This window comes from Trematomus bernacchii, unplaced genomic scaffold, assembly GCF_902827165.1.
Source record: "Trematomus bernacchii unplaced genomic scaffold, fTreBer1.1, whole genome shotgun sequence".
Classification (NCBI taxonomy): Eukaryota; Metazoa; Chordata; class Actinopteri; order Perciformes; family Nototheniidae; genus Trematomus; species Trematomus bernacchii.
The window spans coordinates 12,322,072-12,335,844 of NW_022987828.1; the positions used below are offsets into that span (position 1 = coordinate 12,322,072).

The 13,773-nt window shown below is 40.9% G+C and overlaps 1 protein-coding gene across 2 annotated transcripts in view; it reads left to right on the forward strand.

Annotated features, from left to right (window-relative positions):
* Window positions 1-13,773, forward strand: part of ccser2a (coiled-coil serine-rich protein 2a) — a 54,415-nt gene that overhangs the window by 35,223 nt on the left and 5,419 nt on the right. Inside the window, exons 5-10 of one of the 2 annotated variants that reach the window (XM_034152385.1) lie at window positions 67-175; window positions 316-496; window positions 2,677-2,742; window positions 2,839-2,955; window positions 6,265-6,411; window positions 13,217-13,301. In XM_034152385.1, coding sequence (XP_034008276.1) covers window positions 67-175; window positions 316-496; window positions 2,677-2,742; window positions 2,839-2,955; window positions 6,265-6,411; window positions 13,217-13,301 — 705 coding nt within the window. The remainder of the gene's footprint in view (window positions 1-66; window positions 176-315; window positions 497-2,676; window positions 2,743-2,838; window positions 2,956-6,264; window positions 6,412-13,216; window positions 13,302-13,773) is intronic. The other variant, XM_034152384.1, reaches the window with a different exon arrangement.

Here is a 13,773-nt window from a genome sequence, read left to right on the forward strand (position 1 = left end):
TCTCTGTTTTAGATATTCTCAGGTTTCTTTACTCCGTCTTATCATGCTCCAAATTCTTCTGCATAGACGCTGACAGGATGTCCCACTTTGAGCGCTCAGAGAGGGCCGGTCGGCAAGGGCAGCGGCGTAGACACCATCGCTGGAGTGGACCAGATAACTTCTACAATGATAGCAGGTTGGTTAGGCCTGGAAGGATGTTGCCAGAAGAGAATTCAAAAGTAGAATGTAAAAAGGAAAGACACAAAGCCAACATCATTCTGTATTCCCTCTGCCTGGCTCTGACTCTCTCCTCTGGGTTTTATCTCTTTTTCGCAGGGCCCATGTTGTTCAACACTATGACGGTCTCAAGGCTTCGAGGATCTCTTCACGCTCTGTCCCCTCTGAAGGCAGGCAGCATGGCTACATGGCGATGCTGGATGAACTCACACTCGAACACGTGACTCAGGACTGCGGCTCGCTGAAGAACCAGCTGCTCAGGCTCAAAACAATGCTACAGGTGAGAGCCATTTATGAACACAGAGGTGTACGGGTGCATGTAGCCAAACGTGCACACTCTTACGGCCCGTCCAAACGGCGGCGTGCGCTGAAGCTTCAACGCTGCTTCCCATTCACTTTGAATGGGGTGACGTCACGCTTTGCCGAACTGCATTGTGGTTCCGTCGCTTCGCTTTGCCTCCGTTGCTCGCTTCAAAAGTTGAGCAATGTTCAACTTTTCAAGCTTCGACAGAAGCGTCAGCCAATCAAATCATATGCCAGTACAAGCTCTAGCCAATCAAACCGCGTGCTTGTGTGTCCGGGGCGGGAGATTCATGTGATTGGTTGTTGGTCGAGCTTCAGACACGCCCGCCGGCAAGCTTCAACGCACGCTGCCGTGTGGACGCTGCGTTACACACGTGCATGCATGTAGAGAGATCTAAAAGATGCCAACACATAAAAAGACATTTGTTTGGTAGGTACTTGCACTAACACACTTAAGTGTTCACATAAAACTCTGTGATTCTTAGTTATATGTTTACCATTGTTTGAGTTCTGTTCATTTGCTGTTGAATATGTCACAAACATATTACATGCAGATATTATTGCCACTCCCAGGCTTTTATTTTGGTCTCATATTAGGCATATTTTAGGGTACAATTTCAGATGCTTTTGTTTATTAAATTCAGCTTTATATTTTTTTAAGATAAGCTTTAATAATCTTCTTAAGATGGCAGGAGTTTGCTCCACTGCACTGCTGTCCTTAAGTGTTCTGCAGGGGAGACAAGAAAAGTATTTTCTGACAAGCTATTCTTAATCTATAATGCGCTTCCACTTCAAGTACTTAGAAGTTATTAAATGTTTAATTACATCAGTTTTATTATTCCTGTCATCACACAGGAACAAAATGCATCACTCCCCCCCCACATCCTATCATTGTCTCCCCGCCCACAAACCCCAAAGTACTGTCAAACACCTGGTGTCAAACTCAGAGGCTTTCCTTTGTGTATTTGTCCCTTTTTTATTAATAAATCATCAATTCTTCGGCAACAGCAATTTTAGTTATTAGATGCTCTGAGACTTCTTCTCTTTAAATGCAGTCTGTGTGATTTGTGATGCCTGTTTGCATGCCCTTTGTGAAAATGGTCAGATAATAGATATTATAATTATGATATATATTGTCAGTTTGTCAGTCAGACAAATCTATTTCATGGGAAGAAGAGTGGGTGACAAGAAGGGAGAGGAGAGGAATAAAAGATGTCACCTATAGGAATGAGCTCTTGCATATGAGCTGAAAACACAAGTCCCACGCTCCTGCCAAACACAGACACCCATCTTTGAAATTGCTGAAATGCATAAGCTATTCACACTCTCTGTAAAATGAAATTATCCTGAATGCTTCCAACTCAATTTCCCCTATACAGCATAACAAGTGATTCTGCTTTTGCACTTAAATCAAATCTCTCCTTCAGATGTGTTCATTGTGATCACTGCAATTAGTCAAAGGCGTTTGCTGTATAGCCTCAAGTAGTACCAATGTTCTTGATTGTGTTTTAGTATGTTGTGAGCTCAAGGCAGCGCATGTAAAATGAGCCACTATCTTTTCTGAATCCTAATTGATCATTGGTGTATTGTGTCAGACATCCAGACATGCTGGTTTTATCTGATTAAAACCACATGACCTGAACAAGAAGCAGGTGGAATGTAGTGTTGCCATATTACATTTTAATTATTTTATTGAATGTTAATCCCAATTTTGATAATTTTCAAAAGCCATCATATTGAGATCTGATAACCTTTGATTGAGATTTGTAATTATTCATGAAAATTGTAATCACCAAGTTCTTTATCTAAACCATGATTGGTTAAATAATCAGCAAATGTGTTTACGGTTTGCACTGAATATTCTTTTGATTGCTGCCCTAATTTCAGCAGCTTCGACCAACATTTTTGTTCTCTATGAAATAAATATAGTTAAAGTTAAAAAAACACTCCGCTCTGCCTGAGGTATCTAACATTGGAGGCTTACAGTTCATGGTCAGCAAAGTATATATTCTAAATAGTCAAGTTATTTCACTGTGGCAGAAATATTGCTCTTGAGGCATGCCCGAGGCAATCGTCATTGATCCAGCTCACTGTGAACTCTGTGTGTGTGTGTGTGTGCCCGCTGTTGTGCGTGTTTATTTGTTTGTTTGTTTCCAGCTTGAGGATACTGACTCTCCAGCAGATGTTCCTGAATATATTGAAGACAATACAACTGCATCACAGGTAACACTCTTTACTTTAGGTGTATAGCAGTGGTTGTTTGGATATTCTTTATTTGTCTCCAGTTTTCTTCACAGTATACTGTATGTGCTTTTCCAGTTGGAGGAGCTGATCAAGGAAGTGCAGGTGCTCAGAGAGGAGCTGAGGAGCCGAGACAAGACCATCGCTCAGCTCACATTGCAGTGTCAACAGTTACAACATCAGCGGGAACCAATGGTGAGTTGTTGTGTACAGGACTGATACAAGTGAAAAGCCTGAAAAGGGAAATGTATTCTATGTCAGATGGAGATACGATTACATTGAAGCTATTTCATTTGAGTAATACATTGTCGTCCTGTCTTTTATGTTGGACTATGACAGACATTAAACACAGCGTAAGGCACGTAAATCCAAAACACTTCTACAAGTGCTGAATCATCAAACCAACTGGAGGCGAAAGTCTGACAAGATCTGCACACTGTACTCATAGCTCCGAGCAAAAAGCAAATAGGTTTGACAATGCCTGACAAAGATCTCTGTTGGATCAGAATGTTGCGCTGATAAATTACATTTGCTGGGAGCTATCTGTAAGGCGTGCAGATATTATTTTGTCTGACATTATCACTGATAGTATAGACAGTTGACAGTTTTTTTTTATCTTGTTACAGTTTGTGAGTTATTTCTGCTGATGGGTTTCTGTTGCATTTATGTTTGAAAGTACTACAGTTTTTAAAAACAGGTCATTAGTGAGATTAGAAACAGACAATATTATCGCAGAGAGATTCTGCAAATGCAACCCTCACTCCTTAGACCATTGGCTTGCCAAATAAAAAACAAATGACAATATTGGATGCATAAGGGTGCAAATATATACATATATATATGATTGTTATTATGGAGCTCTAGTGAAGGGAACATATCAGCATCCTCTTTATGTTAAGATGCAGCTGTTATACATGTTCAAAGTATATTCTTTGAAAGACACTCTACATGACATATGAACTAAGGTGACGCTCATCACTGACAAGTAAATTGTCAAGGCTCATACACTGAAAATCTATTTAGGTTCATCTTCCGTGTAGTGGTACAGTACATAGAGGCGTTGTTCCTGGAGCACGTTCACACAGGGCTGTAATGGCTCCTGCTCATGTTTGCTGATTGCTTTCATGTAGCCATCATGCCCTGCAAGCATGTAGCTTCTAGTCTGGTATTTCATCACCCTGACAACATTTCTCTTCAGTCTTGAAATGTCTGGGCTCAGCCTTCAATCTTTTTTTTTTACATCAATACCAGATTTGATAAAGATATAAAAAGGAGAAGAAATAGCGTTTGTACAGACATCATCACCTTGTGCTTTGTGGCACTTTGAGGGATTGAGGAAAACACACAGTTTAAAAGGCTTGTGATAGATGAACGGATCCACCATTCAGCTCTCTAGTGGTCTGTGAAGACATACTGTGGTACCCTTTACTGCAGGTTGGAGTTCATTTCTCTGCTCCCTTATGCACTTCAATGTGTCTACTCACACGCTCTAGACTGCGTTTCAATAACCTCCATTCTGTTCGCTTTAAGCTGACTCCATCTCCACTCCAACATTCATTAGTGTCTTGACCAGGATCGCTTGTTAGCCATACAACCGTATGCCTGGCTGACATTATTCAAATCTCTGTCGTATAGAGAAATACCATAATGTCAAAGCAGGGTCTGTCCTCCAGCCTCCCTGCCGCATACGATGCCTCCAATTAGAATGATCACCCACCCACTGTAAGTTCTTCATCTGAGCACAACATTGTTGTACCCTCACCTCACAACAAGCAAAACGAAAAGGACATTTTCAGATCTGTGTCTGACATTAATGAGTGTGGAGGCTGTGAGAGGGAAGATGTTGTAAGAAGATAAGAGGGAAGCCGAAGTATTTACTCTGCTGCCTCTGTTTGTTTGGAAGCACTACAGTATGTGGGCAACCAAGGTTATGTTAGAAGAATTCTGAAGCTGGTTTGTGTTCACACAGCCTCTGATGTCCCTTGAGGACAACATTGAACAACAATGAAGCCAACTAAATGGGTTTAAAATGTTTAATGTGCTGACCAACCCTACATTTGGTCAACATGATATCTATAATTAGAAAGTCAGCGGCTACTGGATCTGCTTTTTGTCCTCGAAATCGTTTTTAAGACTGTATAGCAGTTACTTAAGAGTGAGGGAGTCGAAGTGTTACCGAGAAAACTGAGAGAAAAGTTGACTGAATTGAACATAATGGACTGATTATAAAACAATAGAGAAGCTGTGTGTGTGTGGCAGCCAGAAGAAAGTCTGTTGCACTCTGTGTGTGTGTAGAGCTGGGAGGAGTGAAAATGAAATAATGTGATAAAGAAAAGTGGAACCATCACAGACAGAAAACTGATTTCTCAGTCTGACTTGACAGAATGCAGTTTTGGAAGCTGCTTCCACCGCTGTTGAGGCAGCCTGCTCATGATTATGCACACTTTTTTTTTTCTTTGAGCTGCTTTGCAGATTTCAACAAGGCTGGTGAAATCTAGCAATTTCTGTCAGATTCTGCTGTCGTCCTTGCAGCCAAGTACATATTTCTCTGCTATTCATTAACGCATAAGGTATAATATGAGATTTAGTGCTTACTTCTTACAGAAATAGGTACAAAATGAGGTAAAGCACATCATTGCTCTGGTATTTGTTTCCATATTGGATGGCGCTTATAATTCATAAGGCTGATAAAGAGCCTATATTGAGATAAGATAGTCAAAGCGGTTTAACAGATGAAAAAGGAGGTTATTTTCTGTCATGTGCTGAAAGTAAATGTCAAGGTGAGTTTCATTTACTGAAGGATCTTTAAATTACCATGTAAGGGTACCCACTTACAACCAGGGCTTGTTTTTCACATGTCAGTAATAATACAAAATGTATGATAACCTTCTGACTCACTGTCTTTTTCCACATTCGATGTGAAGAAGGGAAGATGCACATATTTGTAATTAATTGCTTCGGCCAAAAATATTCCTTAATTTTTCAAATGTCATCTGTTTTATTTGTAGAAAAAAAAAAAATGGTTTGAAGAAAATATTGCACATTCTTTATTTATTTGTCGTCTGTTTGTTCATGTTATTATATCTGATATTTCACAACTAAGTGGGTGGTTTCCCTCGCCACCAGTGGTGTAGTGGTCGTTGGACGCGGGGGATCGCCGTTCCCCACTACACCACAGTATAATTCCGGAAAAGGTTACACATTAACTGTTGATGCCAAATGCCAAATACTAAATCCAAGAAATTAATTATCTCTTTCTTTCTTTTTAAATTATCTTTAAGCATCCAAGTCAATTTCTATTGAACTTATTGTTTGAAAGTTTAATTGAGGTGGTGCTAATTGCACTGATTGCACATGATTTGCCCTGCATAGTGACTTGCTTAGTGCCAGCATTAATGTAGAAGTAGAAAATCTGGCCCAGGTTAAAATAAGTCAATAAATACAGCTTCCAGACATTGGTTAATAAGCTTTCTTTCATTCATTAAATTATTCTTACTCCCTCAGCCTGCACAGGGGCGGCCGGTCAGATGTCAGTGTCACCACCAGAGGGCGCCCTCTTCACTACGACAGGGAGACAGACAGATGGACAGGCGGACGCAGCATCACTATGACAAAGCCACGCAGACCTACTGGAGACCACCGAGCCACGCTGTGAGTCCAAACATCCACTGCACGCATGACAGCACTCCTGAAGTGCTCACAACTGTGAAATATTTCTGATATCTGAAACTGGTCAAGAATGAAATGCGTGTGTTTCAACAAAGATCTTTATACCATTTCATATCAGCACATTGGGATACTCTGGTGACTAAGTACATGTGTCACTCCGCTTGAGTCACTCAACCAGTTTATCTACTGCCTCTCTCAGGCCAGCCATGTCTGAAAACAAGTACACCATGTCCCCTCTATGGAATACAGTTTATTACGATGTCAATGTGCTTGTGACCCTATCACACACTCGTTTCACCCAGATCTCACTCTGAACAGGGAGTTGTGAAGCTGGTGTTTAACTTCAATTGACTGAGGAAGAGAGGATGAAGAGTTAAAGGATGGAAAGAAAAAAAGACAGATTAAAGGAAGTAGGAATTTAGACAGACAGATAGTTAGGTGGAAGATGGGCGGATTAGATATGTGTTCAATGTGTTCAGTATCATGCCACAATAGCATGCTGTGTGGCAGCCAACTATTGATTCAATAGCAGGAGTGCCACAGGCAGGGTGCCTAGTAAACACTCCCCTAATTGACTTGCTCTCATCTCACACACACACACACACACACACACACACACACACACACACACACACACACACACACACACACACACACACACACACACACACACACACACACACACACTAGAACAGGCAAAAATAAGCAGTTTAAGGACATTACATTGAGTAAATAATGTATTACAAAACATTACACGATTTTTGTGTCTTATCTGTTTAATTGTAGAAATTAGACCTAGAATGTATTATGTATATTTTATTATGTACAGAGTAAATTAATAAAATCAAGCTCACTAACCAAAATACTTTATGTCCCTGCTTACCACAAGAACATATTATGGTTTAACAGTTGCTATGGTAACCATCAAAGAAGGACTAGCTGTGCTCTATGGGATGCATCTCGATGAGGGGAACATCTACCTGTGACCCGTAGCGCCTGGTGTATAATAACACGCTAAAACACAGCCAGATGGAGTGTATTATTTCCCCTCTATTCTTTCTACTCAGGTTTTTCTGATATGTTTGTTTTCTTTTCCACCATCCTCTCTTTTCTCTCCCTTTAATCTACATTACTTTTCTTCACCAGAGTGGACACTGCGTGTTGCTGCGCTGTGGGCACAAACACAGTTATGTTAGTGGCATTTTCTTTTTCAGAGAATACAATCCCTCGTAAAGGTTAGCAGCAAGTTCTTTGTTGTGGTTTTTCGACAAGGTTACAACAAGAGAGAACAAATATTGTAGCAAAAGGGATTGTTTCATTTTCTGTTCTTTTTTACTTTTGGATGGTATCAAAGCTTTTGGTATCGCACTGACATTTTTAGCACCTTCAGCAAGCCTGGGTTCACAGTCTTCCTCAAAGAAAACTTCACTTCCACCTCTCCTGTTTTTCATACAATCTTTTAAAGTTTTCTTTTAAGGAGTCTGTCTTTTTAGATACCCTTTTTCTAACCCTTGCCATTTTTAGACAAATATTGTATTCCTTTCCCCCTCTTGCACATTCATTGTTTCCTTATTTCACTTTTCAGTTCTTCTCCTCCAACACACACAAGCAGACATTCATAATCCACTGTCATATTTATAGTTTTTTCTCTCTTAACTCTGAAATGCCCTTTCCTGTTGATTTTCTGCTCCTCTGACATTTAAAGTGCCGCTGTAACCGAGCACTGGAGTAGCTTTTGCCCTCAGATAGTATTGTTTGAGTGCTAAGCTGAAGGGATCAGCCTAGAATATTGTTGAAGTCAAAGGACAGCAGCTATAATCTTTTTATAGCTTTCTGTTGCCTTATCAGTGGCTCACTGTGCACCCTGGTTCTGGGAGGTCTGGAGGTGAGTGAAACATGGATTTAGGAGAAATCTGTCTTTGCTTAGAGCTCAGATTAAGAGTATAACAACAGAGTAAGCTTTTGGTCTTCACCCTTTTGACATGGCTGTTTGAAGACATTTATTTTTCAGTCTACAGTATTCATGCGGCATCTTCAAGCAGTTGATATATTTATTTCTCGGACATTGTCGGCTTTAGCTCTCTAGGCTGCTTTAACCAATGTCACTGTTTTGAGATGAACTCGTCTCCTGACTTCTTCAGTCTGTAGGATGGCTTTTGGCAACACATCCTAACCAACCGCTTTGGGCACAAGCTCCGGGCAGCTTCTCATTTAAATCTGCTTACAATCCAAGTTTGAGTTCAAAAGCAGGCTCAGGAGAAAAAAAAAGTCTCACAATATGGCACAAGTATTATGTCTGTCAATTTACAAGAGGCAGAGAAATAGCGGACACACGTAACAGAAAGACGCTTGTATCTAGCGTGACATTAGAAACTAGTTAAATGTCACCTGTAAAAAAACATTTTGAATCGCTCCCCAGAGCAATCACAGCAGGATAAATGTTTCTGCGCCTCCTCTGCTTTTCGAGAAAACAATGAACTTGAGCGGTATTATTTTTGGGAACTTCAGTTGTAGCACAATAGAAATTTAGCAGCCTTGTATTCGTGTGTGTTTTTGTTCTGAGAGACACTGATTGCATGCGTGTCTGTGTGTTTGTCTATGTGTGTGTGTGTGTGGGTTTTGCCACATGTATCTCTTTTACTCAAATGCGGGGCACACTCACTGTGACTTAACAATGAGTTCAGCGGACTGAGCCGACCTTGTTAATAACCCAGATAAACAAACACCAGATGAACAGCAGCAGTGAAACAATGGTAACACAATAGGCAATGTTTCATCACTGGCAGACATAGAAGATAATTACAGCTACCCTCCTACTCCCTCTGTGCCTTTTAAACATCCTCTTCTTCACCTCTTCATCCCCTCTCACACCACCCTTCATGTCTTTGTATCGCTCCTGCTCTCACTCTGTTATGTTTTTCTTTTCCCTCTTGTCTTGCTTCATTGATTTCTTTCCATCCCTGTATTTTCGTCTTCTGTCATTCCTTCTCTGACGTTAGCTCTCTACTTCTTTGCTGTAATTAGATCCATTTGCTGTCACACAGAGTGAGGGGGTGGGGGGAGGTGAGGGAGAGGCATGAGGATTGAACAGGGTTCACTGATCAGCGCTAAGCTGCTGGCTGAAAGAACAAGTTTTTCCCTCTCAGATCCTGACATTACCTCTCCACCCACATCCCCTCTGTCTGCCCCCTTGCACCACAGACACACCACCACCAATGAACACACACTCACTTACACATGCACGCTTATTAATGCACGAGGCACAAGCAGAGTCACGTCGGACAGGTGAGGATTTAATTGCCAAAGTCTGTGAAGTGAGACGTTGTGGCCAGACCTGGGGTTAGCGAACCAGGAGGAACTCTGTGTAGTGGATTAGGGGATTAGCATCATGGCTTCTTCTAAATACGGCTGTTATTTGATGAAAAGGTTGTTGAGTCACAAAGAACATTCTTTTACTTTAGTTGAGAATTCTTGTCCTACTTTACCAAGTTTTGCCATCTGCTTTTGGGAATCTGCACAGGCAACGTAGCTTAAAAAATCACTATGAGATAAGCCTCCAGTGAACATAGCTTTACACCCATTACTTATAGGGTATTATTGTGCTGAGGAGAATTACATTTAAAAAAGAAAAACTTCTGTATTTTACCGCCAAGGAGGTTATGTTTTGGTTCTGTTTGTCAGTCTGTCAACAGGATGACTAATGGCCCCTTTTTAATGGAATGGTGTAGCATTGACCAAGGAAGAACCCATTAAATATTTGAGTGGATCCGAATCGTGGGTCCATGCATTATTATTATATTTCGTTAACATCGCAAGAAAGGGCATTTGGCCTTGGCTGAGGTTCACTGGCAACAGCCACTAGGCATCTAACTCTGTACTGGTGGGGGAGATATGAAAGAAGTTTTGATTAACTTGATGGAATATGAAAAACTTTCAATGTCTGTCTCTCTGCCCTTGTCTGTCAGCCCTTCATTGAAGAGTCTTTACAGCAATGGAAAACTGTGAAAATGGACAGGCCTTGCTGCTGCAGAGTTCTAATAATGCTGCCAGACACTGTCAGAATTGTTCAAGAGTCCTCCAACAACCCTTTCTTGTTCTCATAGCCTGAGGTTTTCCTGCCTGCAAATAAAGCCTCCGCAGGAGACTTCTGCACAGACCTCCTGCCGAAGCAGTTGTTGGATTTCAAGGAAGAACATGGATATCGAGAACAAATCCGGGGGACTTGTTACCCCCCTCTAGCAGACGCACCAGGAGTGCTCTGAAAAAGCTTATACCGGAATTGCTGGGAAGTTGCCACTGTAGCTTCCCTTTCTAGTCCTCTGTCCCTCTCTTTCTGTTCTATCTTCCCTCTGACAGATTCCCTGCCTCTCTTTTCTATATAAGTGCCTTATTTCCACAATTGAGAAAATAAGTAGCACTTTATAAGGTTATAGTTGGTCTGTCTCTCCTTCACATGATGGCCCTGCTGCCCCTTCACTTTGCCTCTCCCGACGGGGGCCACGGTCTTTGAATTGCTTCACCTGAAGATGTGGAATCAATAAAAGGGCTTGTGTTATTTCAGGTACTGATTTGTGTAGCTGCGGGTCAAACTAAATATTTGGAAGACAGAATGACTGACAATAGAACATATGGACATCAATTGTGTTAAGAAAGTGGGCTGAAATATAATATTTATTAAAAAAACTGTCAAAATGATACACACTCACACTGTGCCTCAGGTAGATGCTGTATTTGTCCTTGTGATAAATACCTATGGATTTGCCACTTTGTGTAACTAACTACAGTTGTGTGTGTTTGTCTTGGGAGAGATTTTGGGACTATGATAGTGTTGCAACCATGCAAAAGGCATTCACAAAACTTTATAGAAATGAAGTTTTCAGATTGTCTGGGCAAGAAGGACATGTCTTTGTGCTTGTATTTCTTTGGACAGATTTTCTGACGACCTTAGCATTGTAACCATGCCCGATTTAGTCGTGAAACTTCACAGATGTTCAGTTGAGATTTGAGAGGAAAGAGGAACGTAGTCCAAACATTACGGACAAAGGGACCTTTGTTAAAACCACTTTTTTCCCCTGAAGCTTCACGCTGTTGTGTTCGATTCCAACATGTTGTAAGCAGGTGTTTCTTTATGTTGTATACATCCTGATTGATGAGTCGACACTCAAGCAATTGGGTGTTTGGCCACTTGGTCCATGGGTTAGGCATTTTGGATGGCAGCATATTGAAGTGGCACACAAGTGACTTTGCCAGTGTGTGGGTTACAGAAAATCACCTTGCGGAATTGCAAATTTGGTGCAAAGCAGAACATGTGTTTTAGTTTTGGAGACTTCAGCTGAGGTTTTGCTCCGAGTATCAGTTTCAATCCTAGCAAATCATCTTTTTGTGTAACCCAAAACTGATGCAGTAAAGAGACTCTTAAAAACGTCTTCAGCATATTTAGTAGACGTACATAAAATTCACAGTGATCCTGTCGACTTTCAAGGTGATGAATTGAAAAGTTGTCCTTTACAGTGTCATCTTGTTTTTTAACACAACTTATAATGGAGTGCTTTTCTACAATGGATTGCATGCTTGGCAAGAGGGATGGTTGGTAATGGATTCGACTGTATTTATGTAAAAGCAATTATACAGATGAAGGGGGAAAAATGGTTCTCAGGGTGGCCAAGGGCAAAACAACATACTGTAAAGACAACTGAAAGTCTCGAGGTAGCAAAGGTTTTATATGATGAGTATATTACTGAATAAATGTGAGAACAAAATTACCTTTTTTGAATGATTAATTAGCATAAATACAAATTATATTGGCAATTAGTGTCAAAAGCAGTGTTTTTCTTCATGTCTGTGTCCAACTCAACAATTCCCTATAAACTAAATCTTAATAACGTGGAGTTTTACAGTTTAGAGACTATTCTTATATTTATGAACCAAAACGATCGTCCATTTATATCAAATGTGTGGGTTAAAGTCACGCTGCTCCCAAATGACTTTATTTTCAATTCTAGTTGAGAAAGTGTCTTCATAAGCACCAAATAAAACATCCATTGTCTTGAATTGCAGGGAAATGCATACAGAATGATATGCAGGGATCATGGGATGAATATTTCACTCAGTGTAAACATCATCTATATGTATGTAGCTTCGATGAATAGTTGAAACAAGTCCAAGTAGAATATTTATCACACCGTCAGACAGTGAGTGTATTTTTTCAACAAAAAAGCTACCTAAGGGAGAATGAAAGAGGGAGACTTGATGTTAACACTAACCCTTTTTAACACTAATACTATGAGTTTTTTTATTTAAAGAACAGAAAGTCTATACTATAGCATTGATTTAACCCTGACACGGTGTACGAGTCTCTACTACACCATGATAGACTAAGTGTGCATGCCTGTGTTTTGTCTGTCCTGTGAGTGTGTTCTCTGTGTGTGTGTGTGTGTGTGTGTGTGTGTGTGTGTGTGTGTGTGTGTGTGTGTGTGTGTGTGTGTGTGTGTGCTGTGGTGTGTGTTGTGTGTGTGTGTGTGTGTGTGTGTGTGTGTTGTGTGTGTGTGTGTGTGTGTGTGGGTGTGTGTGGTGTGGGTGTGTGTGTGTGGTGTGTGTGTGTGGTGTGTGTGTGTGTGTTGTGTGTGTGTGTGGTGATGTGTGGGTGTGTGTGTGTTGTGGTGTGTGTGTGTGTGTGGTGTGTGTGTGTGTGTGTGTGTGTGTGTGTGTGTGTGTGTGTGTGTGTGTGTGTGTGTGTGTGTGTTCCGGTACGTTATGCCTCTTGTCCTTTGTGTTTTTCTCTGCGTAGGGTGTGCTGCCCCCCACCTTGCTGTCCCCGTGGCAGGCACAGCACCAGGGCTTGACCCGTACCAGCATGCCCCAGCGCAGACAGAGTGAGTCACTAACATCCTTTGCAGCCTCTTCTTCATCTTTTCATAAAACAACCTATCGACCGGTGTGTAAATAGCCTGAAAATATGGTTGTTGCTGTTAGTCGAACCCTTTTTTTTCTCACAGTTCAATTACAGGACAACTCGTGCTGTACGTCTACTTCAGGATTAATATGGTACACGATTAGTAACGTACAAAATGTTTTTCCGTGTTTGTTTTACTAAACGCAGTCTGACTTCTTGTCCCATAACAATGAATTAGCTTGTGTCCTTTTCCCTGTGCTGCCCATTTATAGCTTCAGTTCGCCTTAATTAGCTGTGTTCAGTCAGAAACTTGCTGACTAAAAGATGCAGATACTTGCATTTATAAATCTCGCTTTGACCCCGGCAACTGTTTTGCAAAAGTACAAAATCCAATTTAATTTGCTGGAACAGAGGATCTGTCTTCTGTTCTTGAACAAATTGTACACAACACC